This window comes from Mustela lutreola, chromosome 2 (assembly GCF_030435805.1).
Source record: "Mustela lutreola isolate mMusLut2 chromosome 2, mMusLut2.pri, whole genome shotgun sequence".
Classification (NCBI taxonomy): Eukaryota; Metazoa; Chordata; class Mammalia; order Carnivora; family Mustelidae; genus Mustela; species Mustela lutreola.
Window position 1 is genome coordinate 67,666,381 of NC_081291.1, and position 21,645 is coordinate 67,688,025.

General features: G+C 44.7%; 1 protein-coding gene across 2 annotated transcripts in view; it reads left to right on the forward strand.

The window, feature by feature from the left end:
- TRANK1 (tetratricopeptide repeat and ankyrin repeat containing 1) overlaps positions 1-21,645 on the forward strand; it is a 98,042-nt gene that overhangs the window by 56,954 nt on the left and 19,443 nt on the right. For both annotated transcript variants that reach the window (XM_059162148.1, XM_059162147.1), the window contains exons 11-17: positions 1,930-2,184; positions 3,940-4,116; positions 4,584-7,499; positions 12,322-12,521; positions 13,016-13,153; positions 17,533-17,679; positions 19,602-19,758. In XM_059162148.1, coding sequence (XP_059018131.1) covers positions 1,930-2,184; positions 3,940-4,116; positions 4,584-7,499; positions 12,322-12,521; positions 13,016-13,153; positions 17,533-17,679; positions 19,602-19,758 — 3,990 coding nt within the window. The remainder of the gene's footprint in view (positions 1-1,929; positions 2,185-3,939; positions 4,117-4,583; positions 7,500-12,321; positions 12,522-13,015; positions 13,154-17,532; positions 17,680-19,601; positions 19,759-21,645) is intronic.

Here is a 21,645-nt window from a genome sequence, read left to right on the forward strand (position 1 = left end):
AACTTTCCTCCCAACATTCAGGTGTGCCGAAGATGATTTATGCCCATTAGAACCCTTTGCTAATATCTTGAAAAAAAACAGTTAATTAAACAAGTAAAAGTGATGAGCTATGTGTAAAACATTCAACAGCACCAAACGTTATTCAGAAGTCTGGATCATCCACCCTGAACGGGAATACCTAAATCCCACTCCTAGTGTCTGTCTCTGTTTTTCTGGTTTTTCACGTATTCTGCTAGAATTACTTTTGCACATACAGTCCTTTTTTAAATACCCTGGATAGTTCTCTCTTCCACAGATCTTGGTTAATGTTGGTATATGAAGTTCTTGTGGAACTGGATGTTAATTATTTTTTCCACTATGGGGAAATGAGGAAAGTTCTGGAAAAGAACTTAAGATGACACATTTTAGATAATACTTAGGGAAAATTCTAGAAACCCTAAGTAGGTGAAATCTGGTAAATTTTGGTATTTTTTTTAAAAGATTTTATTTATTTATTTGTCAGAGAGAGAGAGAGAGAGAGCAAGCGAGCACAGGCAGACAGAATGGCAGGCAGAGGCAGAGAGAGAAGCAGGCTCCCTGCCGAGCAAGGAGCCCGATGTGGGACTCGATCCCAGGATGCTGGGATCATGACCTGAGCTGAAGGCAGCTGCTTAACCAACTGAGCCACCAAGGTGTCCCGGTATTTTGGTATTTTTAAATTGGCCATTAGTATGGGCTGTAATGTACTCACTGGGACCATTCAAAGAGCTGAGATTTCTTGATTTTCCAGAGAGTGCTGGAAGGAGTGGCCAGCAGAACAAAAATGCTCTTCAGGGGATGCAGCAGATCTTAGTGTTTAAGGCTTGGAGTTTTATATTTTTATTTTAATTCTGCCACTTAGCAGATCTGGGACTGTGGGCCAATTATTTAACTTCTTAAGCTTTAGTTCCTTCACTCTTACATTAGATAGGGTACTTATCTGCTGAGATGTTGGGTGTGGAGCACTTAATCCAGGGCCCTTCACACAAAATTGTTTTTCTGGTTTTCACATTAAATATTAAACATCAAAATGAATATTCCTGTTAGAAATCCTAGAACATGGTGGAAAGCAAAAACCAGCAAATGCAAATAAAATTGCTCTTAGGTAGGTTAACTCTTGATTTCTTCCCTTCTCTTCCTTCCCACTTTCTTACTGGTAGGGTTGCCAGACAAATTATAGAATGCTGGTTGCGTTATAACTTCGAATAAACAGTGAATATAGTTTAAGTATGTCCCAAATATTGCATGAGCTATACTAAAATTTTATTTGTTGTTTATGTGAAATTCAAATTTACCTGACATCTATTTTTGGTTGCCAAATCTGGCAATTTACTTACTGAGGACCTCTTTTAGAAGTTTTTCATCTATAGGATATACCAGCATCATGAACTGGTATAACGATGATCCTGTCTGTATACATTAGATATCAGATGGAAAGACTTAGCATATTATTGATATGAACTTAAGAATTAGGATTAGACCATCCTCTCACCACTACCTGATGACTCTCAACTTTTTAATTATTCTATAGTGTCTCCCTGTATTTCAGTGCACACTCTCCATTAGTATTACGCAAAACTAAAGCCAGGTTCTTGTCCTTCTGATCTAAGTAGAATGCTCTAACTCACATATTCTTCCAAGACACAGTCAATTCTGCTCTTTTCCCAGGCCAATCTCTACTCTCCCTAAAGTGTTTCTGACCTTCCCAGAAGGTCACATGGCCAGAGCTTATCTGACATTTACGAGTGGTTGAGTAGCTGTCCAAAGTAATTACTTGGTTGTATTTTCCCCAGAGGTTTAACATACTGACCGACAATTCTTGTTAATTATGCCTAAAGGTGTTGGGTGGTATCTGGGGACAGGAATTATATGAACCTTTTGGGGGGTGTGGTGTATTCTTATTTTTGAAAGAAATTCCTCCTGACCTGGTCTGTGACATTAACCGTGATTGCGCCAACACCTTCATCAAGTTTTTACTGGAGAAACAGAAATGGCCAGAAGTGCTTCTGTTACTGACCCGCAAAGTAAGTGGGGAGCCACCGCTGGGAGACTGCCTCATCAAAGGCTGCAACTTCTCGGACCTTGACCTCTGCACTGTCATCCCCCGCCTCAGCACCTGGGACCCTCGGAGGATGCAGCTCCTGGGCTGCCTCATTGACAGTGGAGGTGAGAATGCAGTGAGACTTGTCCCTTGAGTGCCACTGGTCCTGGGTCTTTCACTAGACTTTGGAGACTGCTTTAAATTCTGGCCCATTGTCTTCTTCCATAGCTTCTCATTTTGCATAGCGACCAGGTTAGTGCCCTGTCAGTGGGTGCTGGCCTTGTAGTTCTGCGTTCTTGGGAACTCTAGTCACCGTTGTTGTCTTTTCTTCTGCCGTGTGTGAGAAACCTCAGGTGTGTGTGGGGGAGTGGCCTTTGGCCCTGGGTGCGGCACACGGGGTCCTTTCCTCCCAACTGCAACTGCCGGCTAGACTTTTCCCTGCACTCATTATGCTTCCCATGTCCCTATTAACTCTCCAGTATTGTCTTCTAATCAGCGGATTAGGATTTCAGCTGCTTCTTTGTAAAGAAACAGCTAAATAATTGGTGGGCGGAAACATTTGCCGCTGAGATCAGCGCAATCACACTTGGCTGGAGGTATGTCTGGAAAGAGCCAGCGCCTTGCCCGATTGGGTACTATTTATTTTTTTAAAAATTTAGTTTATAAAGATTTTATTTACTTGTTTGAGAGAGACAGAGAGAGATCATGAGGGGAGGGAAGGACAGAGGGAGAGGGAGAAGCATACTCCGGTGGGAGAGCCCCATGCGGGACTCCATCCCAGGATCGCAAGATCATGACCTGAGCTGAAGGCAGATGCTTAACCGACTGAGCCACCCAGGTGCCCTGGACTGGGTTTTATTTTATAACTGATTTGGAAACCCCAACTACCTCCTGCCCCCATTTCCCACCCCCCTACTCATGCTGCTACTAGTTGTGTGGTCTCAGGCATCTCCTTGTTTATGAAATGGGAATAACAGTCCGTCTCTCTCAGGGCTGTTTTGAATGTTAAATGAGCTCACGCATGCAGGTTCTTGGAAGAGCACTGTGACTGTGTGGTTTTCTGCTTGCTCGGCTGTTTAAGAGGGAATGTCCTTTCTTGGTCCTTAGCTCTCAAAGGGCCATACAAAGCCTTTGGGTATTGACTGTTCCCACAGGTTCCAAGAGGTAGATGGAATGCCTCCTGTAGTATATTTCTTCAAACCATTCCTCGAGGGAAATGTTACTACCTTTGGCTGGAAACTGTGGCTATCATGGTCTTCCTGTTTTATTGCTGAGTCAGCCGGCACTTAAGAAGTGCCTGCCTACAGTCGGGTGCCAGGGACCAGGGACAGAGTGAATGTGTGGCTGCTGTGCAGGGTGTGTGGATTGCAGGGGTGCAGGTCTGGGAGACTGCAGCATAGAGGGGAGGCATGGACTGAGCTAAAGGGAAGCTGATGTTGGGGGTGGAGAGGTGTCAGGGATGATGCCATTTGAGGGTAGGTGGGCATCCTCAGGAAGAAGCATTTAGAGCAAAGGGTATAGGAAGCCATGTTTATATCCTGATCACCGACTATGTGTCTAGTAGGGTGTTGGCCAGGCACTGGGGTTTCTATTGTTCCCGGGCCCTGTCCCCACTCCCGGGCAGTGCTGAATATGGGACCTGGGGACACAGAGGGGAGCAGGAGAGTGGAGAGGCCCGGCCCATGAACGGGACACCGGAAGCAGTTGGGCTTTCACTCTGAGGGCCCTAGGAAGCCTTCACCTCAGAAGTCGGGTCAGCATCAGCTCTTCTCTCAGAGCACATGGCAGAAGCCATCCTCTCCTCCTCAGGTGAGCCAGGCAATCCGTTGTCACAGGGTACATCCCTCACGGGGTTGTGCCCTTTTCCTCTGTCTTCTCAGCCTTGCCCGAGGGTCTCCACGACAGTCAGGAGAGGCCACTTGTCACGTGTCTGAAACATGAAGACTTCGAGCTGGCGTTTCTTCTCTTGACCAAGGGTGCAGACCCCCGCAGAATCTCCCTCACAGAAGGTGATACTCCTTTGCATGCAGCACTCCACATCTTTTTGGACATTAAAGGTAAGCCTTTATTTTTTAAGCAGTCTGTTCCTTGAAGAGGGAGCTGGATAGTAGAACCAATGCTACGCTTTTTCATCTTTCTTATTGGGAAAACCAACGATCTGAAAAAGGGGTGTTTCTTGGTCAGGCCCACCCATTATCCCCTGGCCTCCAACCAGTAGCTGAGTGAGAAGGAGCAGCCATCACGGTGAATGGTCAGGGTGGGTTGACTGAGGAGGAGTCTTAATTTTCGAAGTTGGCTGTCCCCCAGATGTGGCCACATACCCCTTGGGAGCAAATTGTCCCTGATTTTCAACCACAGGGTTATCGAGTACTTGGGGAGGTGTGGTGTTCTGAGATGCCCCTGGCTGGCATCTCTCCAAACCCAGAGGTCTCTGTTCCCTGGAAGGCATCTCTCCAAACCCAGAGGTCTCTGTTCCCTGGAAAGAGTAGCTTAGGACTCACAGCGTTTTGTTTGTGTCTTCCAGCTGACATCGGTTTTAATTTCCTCAGCCACCTGTTGGATCTCTTCTGGTCCAACCCCACTGAATTTTGCTACCTCAACCCCAACAGCCAGGACAGCAATGGGAACACACTGATGCACATCATCTTCCAGAAGGGCATGCTGAAGCGCATGAAGAAGCTGATAGACCTGCTGGTGAAGTTCGACATCAACTTCAACTTGAAAAACAAAGAAGGCAAAGACGCAAGGCACCGGATCAAGAAGAACGACGCTCTGCTCTTGGCCTGGAACAAAGCTCTGATGGAGAACAAACGGAGGAACCGGCAGGACCCTGCTGCCCACCCAGGGAAGCTCCCAAGGCCCACTGCCCCTGGCCATACGTCTCAGCTCAAGTCACAGGGTTCATCCAAGTCACTGCCGTGCAGCATCCCTGCCAGGGCCCTGCCTGAAGGAGCCATGGTCCCCGACAGCTGGGAGGCTCTCCCAGATGTGCAGGTGATGCGGGAGGAGCCTGAAGCTGTCAGGCCCTGCTCTCTGAGAGACCGCCTGGTACAGGACATCACGGATTTAATTCAGCAGGTTGAATTGGATACATCCCTCCCCGAGGACTGTCCTCAGGACTCTGAGCCTCTTCAGACAGGTGTTGGAACGGAAGTAAAGAAAGATGAGCTCCAGCGAGCCCTGGGGGCTCAAGGCTCTGACTCAAGTGGGAACCAGCACAGTGTCCTTGAGGCAGGGGGGGCACATGCACAGGCAGGCCTCGGGGCCTCACAGCTCGTTTCTGCTGGCCACAGAGGGAGTGAGGGCAGAGATGATCCGGACAGCTGGAACATGCAGGATATCGAGGCCTGCCTCCAGGACTTTGAGAACATGACGTGGGAGATTGAGTGCACCTCAGAAATGCTGAAAAAGCTGTCTAGTAAGGTCATGACAAAGGTCATGAAGAAAAAAATCATCCTAGCTATCCAGCAGCTGGGGAATGGTGAGTGGACACAGGGGCTGCAGAAGCGGCTGAAGCACCTGAAGGGAAGCATCCAGCTCTTTGAGGCCAAGCTGGACAAGGGGGCCCGAATGCTGTGGGAGCTGGCCATTGACTTCTCCCCTCGGTGCAGTGAGAACCCGGAAAAGATCATCGCTGCCGCAGAGCGGAACCTGCACAGCCCGGAGAAGTCGGGTCGGGTCTACACAGAAATTATCCGGATCTGGGACATCGTCTTGGACCACTGCAAGCTGTCGGACTCCATCAGGGCCATCTGTAGTGCCTACAACCGGGGCCTTTCCTGTGTCCTGCGGAAGAAGCTGAAGGGCATCCACCAAGGCCAGCTGTCAGCCAATGTGAAGATCCAAAAGCGCATACCTCGCTTCTACGTGGAGGACACGGAGGCCGAGAAGAACCTGGAGCATGTGAACCCAGAGTATTTCCCTCCGGCCAGCGCCGTGGAGACGGAGTACAACATCATGAAGTTCCACAGCTTTAGTAATAGCATGGCCTCCAACATCCTCAACGACACGACAGCGACGGTGGAGTACCCCTTCAGAGTGGGTGAGCTGGAGTATGCTGTGATCGACCTCAACCCCAGGCCGCTGGAGCCCATCATCCTCATTGGGCGGAGTGGCACTGGGAAGACCACTTGCTGCTTGTACAGGCTGTGGAAGAAATTCCACAGTTACTGGGAGAAGGCCGAGCAGGCAGGAAGCCCGCTGCTGGCCAAGCAGATATGGCTGAAGAGAAGGCTGGAAGTGGAATCCGGAAAGGAAGGTCCCCGTACGGAAGAAGTGGACAAGGAGGAGGAAGTGGAGGAGGAGGAAGAGGAAGGTTCCATGGAAGTGGAAACAGTGGACAGCATAGATGAGGATCAGGATAGTGAAGCCTGTGCAGGGGGACCCAGTGGAGAGCCGGGGGAGCCTGGGCAGGCAGCTGAAGTGTGTGCTGCGGAGCAACCCCACCAGCTGGAGCATTTACATCAGATCTTCGTGACCAAGAACCATGTCCTGTGTCAGGAGGTGCAGAGGAATTTCATCGAGCTTTCCAAGTCTACCAAGGCCACCAGTCATTACAAACCACTGGAACCCAATGTCCACAAGCTTCAGGACTTAAGGGACGAGAACTTTCCTCTCTTTGTCACTTCCAAGCAGCTGCTTCTCCTGCTTGACGCTTCTCTGCCCAAACCATTTTTTCTGAGAAATGAAGATGGCAGCTTGAAAAGAGCCATCGTGGGGTGGTCCACACAGGAAGAGTTGACCATCCCCAACTGGCAGGAAGATGAGGAGGAAACCGAGGCTGACGGGGACAATGGCGAGGAGGATAAAGCTCCAGAAACACGTATGTGTGAGAGTGACCCCCGGGTCTATGTGACATTTGAGGTATTTGCCAATGAAATATGGCCGAAAATGATCAAAGGGAAAACCTCCTACAACCCCGCGCTGATTTGGAAAGAAATAAAATCTTTTCTGAAGGGGTCTTTTGAGGCCCTCAGCTGCCCCCAGGGGTGGCTCACAGAAGAAGCGTATAAGAAATTAGGGAGGAAGCGGTCCCCCAATTTCAAGGAAGACCGGAGCGAGATCTACAGTCTCTTCTGTCTGTACCAGCAGATCAGGTCTCAGAAAGGTTATTTCGATGAAGAAGATGTTCTGTATAACCTGTCCCGGAGGCTTTCGAAGCTCAAGGTGCTCCCGTGGTCCATCCATGAACTCTACGGTGATGAGATTCAGGACTTCACCCAAGCCGAGCTGACACTGCTAATGAAATGTATCAATGACCCCAATGCCATGTTCCTCACGGGAGACACAGCCCAGAGCATCATGAAGGGTGTGGCCTTCCGCTTTAGCGACCTGCGCTCTCTGTTCCACTACGCCAGCCGAAACACTGTGGACAAGCAGTGTGCCGTCCGGAAGCCCAAGAAGATCCACCAGCTGTACCAGAATTACAGGTCCCATTCGGGTATGTTCGGGCTTTGTGCTTCTCTGCAAGAAAGGTGCTTGGGCACCATCTAGCACTTTTTTGTTAGGATTTTGTAGCTGAAGTAAGGAGAGTATCTTGGAGTTTGTGGGAAATGCACCCACGAACAAGAAGTCTTATGGTTTCTGCTGTTCCTCATTCAGAGGTTGATAATTCAAGCTGTGGTTGAGTGGAAATTACATCTTAGAGAGCTTGCCATGACATGAAACCATTACAGGGGAACATTTAAACTGCTTGGGAACTTTTGGTAAAGCACTTTGGAAGCACGGTCTTGTGGCACATAAAGCGACATGTTGATTAGATTAATTCCCAAAGCAGCTTTTCTCCCAAGGAGAAGCCAAAAAAAAGGGCTAGGGCATGGCGGCACATGTGCAGAGGCTTTTAACATGAACCTCAGTTGTGCCCCTTCTCTGTGCCAGGCGTGATGCCAGGCAGCCCATGTAGACCACCCCTACTTCATCTTCACAGTGACCCTGCCAGGTAGGCAGCCTTCCCATTTTACAGAGGACGCCGAGGTATGCAGTGTTTGGAAAACACAACATCCATGCCAGAATTCTTCCTTTAGGTTTATAATGCTCACCCATTCACCTCCTGTGTCCTGTATATGTCCATGAACAATACCGAGTACCATTTTACATGCTTAGAAACTTTATTTAGTGGGATCATGCCAGACATATCTTTCTGCCACTTTGTATTTTTGCTTCATGTTACATGTTGGGAATTCTGCACATTATGATTTGGTACTCGAGACCCTGCATTTCTAACTAGCGTTAGCATTCCATTTTATGGCTGTACCAGTTTGTTATTTTCCAGTAATAAATGGTAGGCTCCTGGCAGTTTTTCACTGTGACATATAATGCTGGAGCGAACCTTCCTGAGCAAATCTCTTTGGATCTATGTTATATCCTCTTATTTTGCTCTTGGGATGGGTGTGAAATGACATCTGGTATAGTTTGAATTTCCATTTTCTTGAGGTGTGGCGTCTTTTCATGTGTTTCTGTATTCCGTGAATCACCTGTTCTCCTTTGCTTACCTTTTTAATGAGTTGTTTTTCTTACTGATTTTTAAAGAATTCCCTATGAATTTTTGCCTTCTAATCCTTTGTTCATTATAAAAATTGCAGGGCTTGTTTTTCTTTGTTACAGTAAAATGGCATATAAATAATGGTGTTCTTTAGTAGGAAGATACTTTAAATTTTAACTTACGAATGTTTACTTTTACGATTTCCTCTGGTGTCTTAAGAAATTTTTCTGATCTAGAGTTATTAAGAAAGTCTCCTTAATAATTTTCTAATGGTTTTCACTTTTGCTTTTTATATATAGGCAGGTATTTAAATTTGGGTAAATTTAAGTAACTAATCTATTTAAAGTGTATGTGTGGTGTGACATTGTCTTTATTGAACTAACCCTTCTCTGATCTAATTTTACTTTTTTCCATATGGAGAATCAGTTGTGCTGATGCCATTCACTGCTTGGTGCATCCTTGGTGCATCCTTGGTGCATCCTTGGTGCATCTGATTTGTAAGGTGGCTTTTCTAACATTATCTTGGACTCTGTTTGTGGGCTTACTTTTTACTTTGATTTGTCTCATTTGTCTCTTCTTGCACTGTTAGCATGATGTCACACTTGCCATAGTTATCAGATTCTCTGACTCTTTGTAATTTTGATTGGAATTTCATTGAATTTATTGCTCTTTGGGAAGAATTCACATCTTCACACCTTTGGGATTTCTGAACCATGACATTAGTGTATTTCCCTATTCAGGTCTTCTTTTAGTTGCTTTCGGTACTATTTTGTAATTTTCCCCAGACATTTTACACAGCTGTTATATTTGTACTGGGGATCTTATACTTTCTGTAACTATCATGGCTGCCCCCCTTTCTTTCTTTCTTTCTTTTTTTTTTTACATTTTTTATCAGTTATTACTGGTATAGAGGAATGCTCTATACCAGTTTTGGGTTTTATATGTTGGGTTTTATATGTTGATCTGGTCAATCTAACAATCATATTGAACATTCTAATTTTTGGGTTATGGCATTTTTCTGCAGATAGGGTCAGTCTTTATCTTCTTTTCTATATTTATCTTTCATTGTTACCTGTTCTATTTAATTTGCCGGGACCTTAAGCACAAGCTTTAACAGGCATCTGTGTGTTATTTTTGCAGTTAATGGGAATATATTTACCATTTCGCCATTTAAGTCTGATGTTTATTGTAGGTTTTTGATAGGTGCTCTTTTTCTAGATACGGCTCAGGTAGGCTTTGGTTTGGTGGAAAGAGAAAACACATGCATATCACCCTCTCCCCACACACATTGTAAAATGAGATTAAAACTCTGATTTGTTTATCTCAGGAGTCAGAAAATGATTAGAAGGCAGGTGGCCCCCCAGAGTGTAGCTGTTTCATACAACTCAGCCCAGCTTTCCAGGTCTCTGGAATTCCTCACCAATGATGCATTTGGAAAAAAAAAAAAAAAATCACAGGATCTTGCTGCATCTGAACAGTTCAACTTGTTGTTCTTCTGTGGTCTTATACATGGGACTTGGATTGTGTATCAAGAGTTGGCACAAAGTAATGATTCTCTTAATAGGAAATAGAGCCCTGGCCCTCGCTCATCTGTTAAGACATTTATTGAGCTCCCCTGCCTGGCACTGTGTGTGGGCCGGGTAACTGAGGCACATAGCTCACTCTTTCTGTCCTCAGGACGTGGCTCCAGTGGCACCCCCTTTTCTGTTGTTGGATCTAGTAGAAGGATTTGGCATGAGGATTGGAATGAGCCCCTCATTCCGACTGACCCCTTGGTTCAGTGCCACTGGTCTGGGGCCAGCGGCCTTTCTGATTGGCAAGAAAGAGCATGGCAGAAATAAGAGATGTTCCTGGGATTTAGGGATTTTTGATGTTTTTGCTAAGTAACCCATTAGGACAATGACTACATAAACCCCATCTTTTAATGGAGGGAAGACTATGCATATATACTTCTGTGTATGGAACCAGAAAAAGCCCAAATCATATGTACTAGATTTTAGAGATTTCTTAAAACACCTAAAGTGTTAATAACAATGTACAAGCTACATGTAAGGCCATTTGTGGCTAACATTTTTTTTTTTCATTTCCTTTTGATCTTTTTTCTTTATATACATTAAATGCATTTATCACACACATGTATTTATTGATTATGTAGTGAATATGTACTATGTTTAGGGAATATTTCCCCTTTTTTCTCTTTTTTAAAAATTAAGATTCACATACATAACAACTACCCGCTTAAAATATGCAGTTTAATGGTTTTAATATGTTCACAAGGCTGTGCAACCGTTACCATTACCCAATTCCAGAATTTTCATCACTCCAAAAAGAAACCCTATACCATTAGCAGTCACTCCTCATTCCTACTCACCCCCTACTTTCTGTCTCTGTGGATGTGCCTATTCTGGACATTTCATGTAATAGGAATCATATAATATGTGGCCTTTTGTGTCTGGCTAAGTGATTAACATAATATTTTTAGGGCTCCTCCACGTTGTAGGAGGCATCAGAGTTTTAATCCTTTTTATGGTGGAACCATCTTTTATTCTTTGGGTAGGCTCATTTAAAAATTATTCATCTAGTTTCTCTGGAAGGGCATTTCTGTGGATTCCCATTCATCACTGTAGGCAATACTTCTGTGCCCTTTTCTGATTTTCCCACTAATGTATACCTCTGGCCTTTGCTAAAAGAGGAGGGAACCTCAGTAGCAGCTGATTTGCTTCAGTTAAGCAATTTCCATTTGTGCTCCCAACTATATACATCTAATAATACTACTACCGGGAAGTAAAATTTCTCCTTATTGTTTGGTTATAGCAGTGGGGACACATAGGCCCATCTTATGGGGTTCTACCAAGAACATGGTGTTCTACCTGCCATCAGGCAAAGGGCACACGGCACAGAGTGAACCATGGAGAGAGACCCAGGATGCTCTGTGCTCAGTTCAACTTCAAATCCTATCACTTGGAGGTTTTTACTAACTTTTTAGATGTTGGAGTGTCTGCTTGTAAAGGTGGGGATTGTCTGATCTATATTGCTGAGCAGTCCTGATGATTAAATGGGATATTTTTATGAAGGTGCTTCTCTCAAGGTGGTAGTGTTCAGTCTGTGTGACTGGCCACGTTACTCAGAGCTTAGATAAGCAACAGGACCCAGGGAGAAAATTCTTCACAAAATCCTTTCTCCAGCTCCACCATTTTTCTTAGGCTAGACCTCTTAGCTGGGTATAAACCCAGTGGGAGGGTGATGGAGGCCTTGCCTTCGGCCCCTGCCTAACATTCAGCACTGCTGTTACCATGGCAATGTCTCTCCGGCTCCAAGCTCCAACGAGAGGATCCTAATAATTTTTGTTTTCTTACCATCTATGCCAGCCCCTTGTATTAGCATTTTAACAGCTCTAATTATTTAAATTATATTTCTGCCTTGATTTTTCTTTATGAAGTAATTTTTTTTTAAAATGAGTGTAGGTCGGGTGCTCGCTTCGGCAGCACATATACTAAAATGAGTGTAGGTCGGGAACGAGATCCAACAAAACCTTAGCAACATATCTCTGCCTTCATGCCCTGTACCAGAGCCAAAGTGATAATCTAATGGGAACTAGAAACTGACTTGCAATTATCCATACTATCAGGACCAATATTGTTTCTCAAGAAAAAAAAAAAAAAGCCCCAATTAAAAAAAAAAACAACCCACAAAAAAAGCACAAAAGCACCCAGAAACCCCCCCCAGCCATGTGGTCATCGTGTTGCTCCATATCTGACGTGTATTTTCTGTTTTATCTCAGGAATCCTCAATCTGGCATCTGGGGTGGTGGATTTACTTCAGTTCTATTTCCCGGAATCTTTTGATCGCCTCCCCAGGGATTCTGGCCTTTTTGATGGTCCCAAACCAACAGTCCTGGAGTCTTGCAGTGTGAGCGACTTGGCAATTTTGCTACGAGGGAACAAAAGGAAAACGCAGCCTATTGAATTCGGAGCCCACCAGGTGAGTTTCTTGGGATTGTGTGTTGTGAAATAAAAGGCAGTTTGTGGTTGACAAAAGGGTTGGGAGGCTGTATTATTCTGCAGTGTAGAGTTCAGTAGGTCCTCTGCCAGAATGGGTAAATTTCAGCTCCAGGTAAAGGAGCAATTTTTAATATTTCAGCTGGTGGACCAAATCCAGGCCAGCCACTTCTTTTTAAAGCTGTTACCTGGGGCCCCTGGGTGGCTCAGTGGGTTAAAGCCTCTGCCTTCGGCTCAGGTCATGATCCCAGCGTCCTGGATCCAGCCCCGTGTAGGACCCTCTGCTTGGCGGGGAGCCTCCCAAGGCTCTCTGCCTACTTGTGATCTCTGTCTGTCAAATAAATAAATAACATCTTAAAAAAAAAAAAAAAAGATGTTACTTGCCTCCCACAGAAGTTGGCTGAGCTTTTCCAGATCCCTTGTTGTAGAACATGATGTTTTCTCTTTCCTACTTTCTTCTTCTTTCTTTCCCCCCAGGTAATCCTTGTAGCTAATGAAATGGCAAAAGAGAAAATTCCAGAAGAGCTGGGGTTAGCCCTTGTGCTAACCGTGTATGAAGCAAAAGGTTTAGAATTTGACGATGTCCTCCTTTACAACTTTTTCACTGACTCTGAGGTATGTTATGCTGAATTCTTTTCCACGCTGTGCATGCATATATGTATGAGCTACACTTCCGCTCTGGGAAGGAGAACGTGGAGCTGAGTAGAAGTGAGTTTGTCACAGGTACCTGTTTCCGTTCTGGAGCATCACCCATTCGGCGGGGGCTTTGTGTGCTTGGATATGGGTTTTGTCAGTGGCGGTGGGTGGTTTCCCAGTGTGTCATGGTGCTGGTTCTCCCGTGCCCTGCCCTGCTCTCTCTTTCTTCTGAATGCCTGGTACCCGAGTGCCAGCTGCCAGTGTTCACTAGCTCTGTTATCCTTGACTCCCAAGGATGCTCCAGTTGGAGTGAGCTCTAAGGAGAGCTTTGCAAATGAAGGCAAGGTTAGCAGTGTCCACCCTATGAGGACAGAACTGGGCAAGTTCAGTTCATAGAAAGAGAAAACTCCGGGAAGACAAATGAGGCTTGGTTCCTGGCCACTGGATCAGGTAATGTGGGGGATGAGGACAGCTGCCCCTCGGGAGCTCCCTTCTGGCATGGCTTCACCACTGCTTGCGGCCCATGCTGACCATGGCAGTGAAAGCATCCCTGGATCGACCCCCAGGACCTCCGTGCCAGCCCACTGCTTTGACATGGCTCCTGAGTCCTTGGGATGGTCTTTCTTCCCGAGCTCAGTAGTTATGGATAGAGTCACCAACTCGAGCCACTGGTTTCTTTTTCACCACTGTCTTTTGGTGGGGGCTCAGGCTGGCTGCTGACTGTGCTGGGGGTTCTCCTCTGGGCACTTAGCTGACTGTGTCCTGGTTCCTGTTGCAGACTTCCCACTGCACATGGTGCATGCTTGAAGGGGCTGTGGTTCATACTTAGGTGAGAAGCACCGTTAGCTTTGACCCCTTAAGACCTGCCCAGAACTGACTATTTTAAATGGAGTCCTGATTTTTTTTTTTTTTTCCTGGTCTTTTAAAAAATAGAATTGCCCTGATGATACCTCTAACTAATATTCCTATGGGTACTTCATGGGTACTTCATGGTTTATAAAGTCCTCTTCCAATGCTTTGTTTCCTTTCATCCTCTACTAACCCTCTGAAGTTGTACGTTTTTCCATTACCCTCATTCTACAGATAAAGCTGAGGGTTATGGAAATTAAGTAATTTGCACATAGTAATAGTGTAGGTGCCAGAGCCTGGAGACCAACTCAGATGCTCTGATTTCTCAGTTTCGCGATCTTCCTTCTGTACTCATTTCCTTTTAAAGCCCCGCATGCAAATTGGCTTCCAGAACCTTCCACGATGAGTATATCATTGCCATACCTTAAGTGCATTCCTTTCCTATTGACTTTGCTAATGAAATCAGATGCACTTTCATTAATCCTGGAACCATTTTTATTCTCTGAGAACTAACTCTTTTTTCTCATAATACATCCATTGGTCATGGTTGGACCGAGGCTGTGCTGAAAGAGGAAGGGGTAAGACTTTGTTGTTCCTGTCCTTTATTAACTGCCAGTTGTATGCTTGTGCCAGTAAGAAGCCCAAGGAACTCTGGACTTACGGATCTGTAACTTGTGGTCAATTCTGTTTGTGAAAGAAAAATCCAGTTATTTGTCTCACCCTGATGATGGAAATAGCAAAGACCCAGATATCTTGACCCTGTGCTCCCAACCAATGGCTCAGTTTGTTGCATAAGCATAAAATAATCACAAGTGGAATCTTTCAGTAACATCCACGTCATCCCATGTGCACAATAAGACTTCCAAAAAGACTCCTTGTGTGGTGCTTCTCGATTCCTGAGGAATGTCATTATGCATTGCCCCCGACACAGAGTACACCCTGCATTTATCATCAACAGAGTCAAGACCAAAAAACATCTCATTTCTAAATGAGAGGAAGTGCTTTAATCAAAGCAGAGGAAAGACAGGATCACCTAAGTCTTCAGTCACCTGAGGTCTAGCTCCTCATGTTGGGTTTCCTTTGGGGTGACTGGCTGTAGGCTGCTGCATAATAATTGTATTTGACACGGGGGACAGTGGAGATCTCTTCTCCCCACCCCTGGCCTCTTCTTCCACCCTCGGTTTGTGTTTCTGGCAGACACTCTCTGCACATGCGTGTGGGAGTGTTCTTGTTGCCTTGGTGTGTGATTCTTCTCTTTAGAGGATTTGTTGCTCCCTGTTCAACTACGTAGTTGCCAGGGCCATCTTCTGAGATGGGGAAGGGACCAAGGAATGGTTACACCAGATCCTTCTCTTCTAGGATTTGGCTTCATTTGGGGGAGCAGCAGTCTTTCTTCCAGTCACCCCCAAACACACCTGTGGGGACTTAGAAGGGTGCTTGCCATTTATACTCAGCCCCAGTGTAAGGACTCCCAGGGGAGTCCTTTCCTTCATACTCCTGTGTGAAATGGATAGGAGGGACTTGGAAAACCACAGCTTTTATGGGTTAATCACTTAGAGAACAGGCCCCCCTCCCCCCCCAAGGTGAAATTCACAATGATCAGTCCCAATAGAAGAAGCTGGAAGACTTACATGTGTTCATTGTCAGGTGCCGTAGGCCTGTATTCTTGCTACAAATACACAAACTTACTCCTCAGAGGCTCTGTCTTCAAAGTACAGTGTGTTTTATTTCTGGAAACAGGTTAGTCCTGGGCCGTACGAGTGGTTTTTCCTTCTGATTCAGCAGTTTTAAAATACATTGTGTGTGCTTTACTAGCCCTCCCAAGGTTGATTGGTCTGTGCCTCATGCTGTCTGCCAGGAGAGCCTTGCAAATGTCAAAATGCTTGTGTCTTTTGCCTGCCTTCCTTGGCCAGAAATTCAGGGTGTGAACGGCTTTACAAAGAGGGCAGTCATAAATGTGTCCTGAAAGCTTTTTTTTTTTTAAACTCCCAACTACTTCAATGATTACATGATTCACATCTCTTTTCAGAATATGGTGATTAATTCCATAATTGGTTAGTAGCATAACCATCCTTATTTAATAGACAGTGTTTATATTTTTAATATCAAAATAATTTTAATGTAATAATAATTTCATTAATATTAAATAAATTAGTGCTTAAAGCATTTAACCTGATACTTATTAGTTTAAGTTATGGGGTGACTTAAAGGAGGTCATGAACTGTATTCACTCCATGTTTTCATTATTCTTGAGAAGATACATGGGTGGCAAGGAGCACCATTTTATACATGGAAAAGTAAAGGCTGAGGGGGGTTAACTAGCTACTCTCACAGGATACAGTTAAGTATGAAATCTGAAATTTCATAGGAATTCTGCCTTCTAAACACTGCATGTTTTCTGAGCATTTTAGCTTTCCCAGGGTCTGCCAACCATGGTCAAGAGCCAAATCTAGCCCTCTGCCTACTTTTGTATGGCCCGTGGGCTAACAGTGGTTTTTACATTTTTAAATGGTTAAAAAAATTGAGGGAAAATAATGTTACATGACACACGGAAATTACATTAAATTCAGTTTTGGTGTTGAAAAATAACATTTTACTGGAACACACATGCCCATTCATCTACATAATTGACAATGGCTTCTTTTGCATGATAATAACAGAGTTGAGTAGTTGTGAGAGAGACCACATGGCCCACAAAACCTGAAATTTTTATCCTCTGATGTTTTTGGAAAAAAAAACTTGCCAACTTCTGGTCTACATAGTTATTGTAGTTTTGTGGTTGAGTTTAGATAAAGGGACACATGGCTAAAATACCAACTATTTGTCAAGGTTTATATTAGACACTTGACATTGATTATCTCCTTTTATTTCCAAACAAACTTGGATAGTTCTGTCATCCCCATTTTAGAGAGCAAGAAAAGGAGATGTGGAGGAAATAAATAAACAATTTGTTTGGGTTCACATAGCTAAGGAGTGAAAGAACAGAGATAAAAATGTGTCCTGTCTGTTCTCAGTCTCCTATGCACACTGTACTTCAGCTCCTGAAGTACAGTGTGCATAGGAGTAATTCAGCTCCTGAATTTTGTTCCATCCTTGAGTAAATAATTTAGTTAGAAAATTTTGTCGTATATGTCTTAACAGCTGACACTAAGTGGCATCTCTCACACATTGTGAAAAGGGGTGAATGACACTGGATTCCTCCCTCCATACTGCTTGCTGAAATTCTTTAAGCAAGAAACTTTCTGGGTGTTATAGCATTCCTCTTGGAAGCTGGTGCGTGTGCCTGGCTTCTCAGCCATCTTGGCCAAATGTCTGGGAGAGTTTCCGTGGTAGCTTCCCCTTTCCCTCCCTGTGCCACCTGAGGTCCCCTCAGAGGCTATAGGATGGCCACCTTCTTACAGCTGGGCTGGGGACCCCTAAGCCAGGAAAAGGGGCTTAACTCACCATGAGGATGTATGTACAGCTGAAGGGCATATTCTATTGGTTTTTAATTTGTCATTGTTGTTCAGGCTTACAAGGAGTGGAAGATCATTTCTTCATTTACGCCTTCATCATCTGACTCCAGACAGGAAAACCGACCACTGATTGAAGTGCCCTTGGAGAAACCCAGCTCCTCCCAGGGTCGGTCTCTCATGGTGAATCCAGAAATGTACAAGGTGATTTTCTGCCATTTGTCCATGCGCTTATTTGACAGGGTTGTTGGGGTGGGAGGGTGGTCCGAAAACAAGGTTTGGATGAGAAAAATGAGGTTAAAAATAGAGCCCGGTACTTGCCTGGCTTTCTTGTGCATCAGCACCAGGGAGTGGAGGATGGTAGTAGGCATGGCAGGGATCTCAGTCTCTGTTTTCTCAGCAGAGAGTGGGGCTTGATGGGTGGGGCACTGTCTGAAAGTGAAAGAGGACGGGTTGTACCTACTTTTGACCTCTGGAACTCAACTCTCTTCAGAAATTTTGAAGTTGCTGACAGGGAACTCAGCTGTGAAGTCCAGGATAGTAGTTCATGGAGACTTGTATACCAGGCTTGACTGTTGTTGGGGAGGAAAAAGTTTTTCTCTATCTTTTAAGATTCCTTTAGCTGGTCTGAAAATTAAATTGATATGAAACAGATTCACAGAAGGAAATAGAATTTAGGGGCACCTGGATGGCTCATTTGGTGAAACATCTGCCTTTGGTTCAGGTCATGTCTTGGGATCGAGCCCTGCATCCGGTTCCCTGCTCAGCAGGGAGTCTGCTTCTCTCTCCCTCTGCTGTACCCACTGCTTCTGCTCTCTCACTTATGGTGTGTGTCTCTCAAATAAATACATAATATTTTTAAAAAGTTAAAAAAGGAAAATAAAGTTTAATTATGTATGTACAGGGAATCAACATAAATATGAGATTCCAAAAACAGACAAAATGAGGTATTTATGCCATCCTGACCCAAGGAGAAGGGGCCAGGGATCTAGGGCTTCAAAGGGAAAGAAAGCAATTCACAAGAATATGAAAAAGATGAATGTTTGGTAAGCAAATGTTTGCTGGGCCATCCAGAAACAATGGGACCCAGAGAGGAATTCACACAAACAGATTTTGCTTTGGTGCTTCCTGTTTAGCACCATTAGTTCATGCATACTACAGTTATCTAGGGTGATTGCTCCCTTTCTGGAGCAGGTTCTCTGTCTAAATTCTCTTAGGCAGTCAAGGGGAAGGTCAGAGGTTCTTTGTGAACCTTTTGTTTCTTAAAAATAATCAGCCTAAGATAATCTATATGCCAAAGAGATGGCAGTCCACATTTTGGGGTGACAGATTTTTCTCTACTACGCTGTGAAGGGACCCAGCTTCCTTTCCCTTCACATTGCAGCTGCCTCACTGAGAAGAAGGCCAAAGCTGAACAGTTCTTTAGAGTTCTTGACTGATGGAGCTTGATGGAACCTTGAGAGAGTGAAAACCGAACGAGTAAAATGTAAAACTTTGGGGAGAAACAACTGCCTGGTTTTATGTCTTTTACAAAGTGCAAAAACAAACAGAATAGCAGTTATCAGGTTATTTCAGTAAATGCCTAGAAGGCTCTACAGAAATAAAAGTTAAATCACTGCCTAGCTATGCAAACCTCTAGGTAGCCACAAATCCACTGTTGTTTTGAAATGTGCATTATTTAATCAAGTAGGGCCTCCCCACGTTCAAGTCATAACCCCCTGATATCTGTAGCCCTCAATCATGGCATAGGTCATGAGTAATTTTGTACTAATGATAGTGATCATAGAAGTATATGACTGGCTTAATTTGTAAAAATAAGTTACAGAAATCGTGTAAGATGTAGCCATTGGGATAAATTGAGTAAAATGCACATGGGACCTTCCCATGAACCTATGATTATTTCAAAATATAAAATTACAGCAGATAAGGGCAGTCCTGTGCTAATGTTGTACTCCCTTGCTGGAGCTTCACTTATCTTTGCTGTGGCCACAGTGAGCCTCCTGTCCTGCTCATGCTTCTGCTATACTTAAATTTGGTTTCTGTATTTCACCAAAATGAGTAAGCCCATTGAAGTGTATCACATTGAAGCTGTAGACAAATGCTCTCCGTCTTTGTCCTCAATATAGCTCCTCAATGGAGAGCTGAAGCAGCTGTACACTGCTATTACACGGGCCCGGGTTAACCTCTGGATCTTTGATGAAAACCCAGAGAAGCGGGCTCCCGCTTTCAAATATTTCATGGGAAGAAATTTTGTCCAAGTTGTAAAGACAGATGAAAATAAAGGTAAGATTTCATTAAGCTATTCTGGATTTTGGATACAAAGCATGTTACTCTCATTTAAATAATAACCACCCCCCCAGACAAAACAAAACAAAATAAAACAAGACATGTTACTCTCCACTTCTTATGGTGAGGTATAAAGGATATAGGTTTTGGAAAGTGCTTTTTTTCCTTCCCACATTCTTTGGAGATATGAAAGTTTGTATTTACTGCTAAGGTGTGTGGGAAAGTGTGGCTGTAATGGGACTGGGGGAGGTTAACTCCTTCAGGGAAGATCTTTTATTGGCCTTTTAAAAATGAGGGTCATGGTAGGGGCCTGGGTGGCTTAGTCAGTAGTGTGTCTTGACTCTTGATCTTAGGGTCATAAGTTCAAGCCCCATGTTGTGTGTGGAGCCTCCTTAAAAAAAAATAAAAGTGAGGGTCCTGGGCGAGGTTGAGAGAAAATAGGCTTTGTTGGGGGAACACAAATTGCTACAGTCTTTGGACAGTTGACTGGCAATATCTATCAAAGAAAATTGTGCTGGGTTAAAAGTGACCCAGCAACTCCTGTTTCCAGGAACCTATCCTAGAGATGTTTTTGTGTAAAATCTCAAAGATACATGCACATTGAGTGTTCCTCACAGCCCTACTTGTAATTATAAGCAATTAAAACGACCTAAGTGCCCATTAGTGAGGAACTGTTCACGGTGGCTGCTCTGGTCCTAGGACAGGTGAGTGCGGGTTGTTGAGGATATGGGGACACTTTTACTTTTCCCCTTTTGCCCTTCTGTGCTGTTTGCAATGTTTAAAAAGCCAAACCAGTATTGTGTGTTGTGTTGATCACTTCCAGAGACTGGCTAAATAAAAAATGGAGTAAAGATCTCCTGATAGGATAACTCGCAGAGAAGTCATCAGCCCTTCATAAAGGAGAAAATTGTTGTCTTTGTGACTTGGCTGTTAAGTTGGCTGCTCCAGGCCGCACTTAATTTCTCTGTGGATGGGGAAAAGTGCAGGGCTCAGCCACTGTGCAGAGGTCTGCTGTTTTCCTGAGCATTTTCTGGCCAGTTTTTGGAGACTATTTCTGGTTGCAGCCAATGGCTCAGCCTGGGTCCAGGGTTAGCTGTTCTCTTCCTCGGCCCTGGCTGTTAGGTGTAATGGGGAAATTTGAAGTCTTGGAATGAAGAAACCCTAGCTTCTCATTAGAAGTTTCCACCTATGTAGCCATGTGACCTTGTCCAGGCCTACTTCCTCACCCTGGGCCTTCACTTCTTCAACAAAAAGTGAAGGGTGGGGGTGTGGTGCTGGTTTGCTGTGGTCATTCTTAATCTTCCCTGTGGTGCCTACTCCTTTCATCCCTGAAGTAGATTCTGGCACCTGTTATAAGAGATCATCAAAATAGACCATTTTCTTGCATTTAAAGATTCCGAATGAAACAAGGCCACAATTTATTTTCTGTCTTGGTAGTGTTAAGAACACCAGAAAAAGGACATTCTTAATTGGGTTATAAGTTGCACATGATAAAGTCTGTGAGAAAATCTGTTACCGCTGTGCAGGGGAAGCTGGGGATGAGCATTGCAACTGTATAACTTGGGTATCTTTATCATTGTGCTGGTAGCATTCACCCGCCCTATGCGGAGATACTGGGGAGCTCCCTGTGAGGACAGAATGTCACCAGAGCACAAATAGCACGCACAGAGTTAGGACAAGATGCTGCAAAGTCGTCTTTGCACACAGTGCTGCAGGGCACGGCAGAGGGCCAACAAGGAGGGTTTTGCGCCCTCCAAAGGAAGCTGGCGTGTCTGCCTGGTTGCCTACCTTGATATCCATGGGCCAGGGTATCCTGGACCCCTTCAGCCCAGATTTGACTGAATTTTATGCTGGTAGTCAGATTTCCACCTCCTTCTTGCAGCC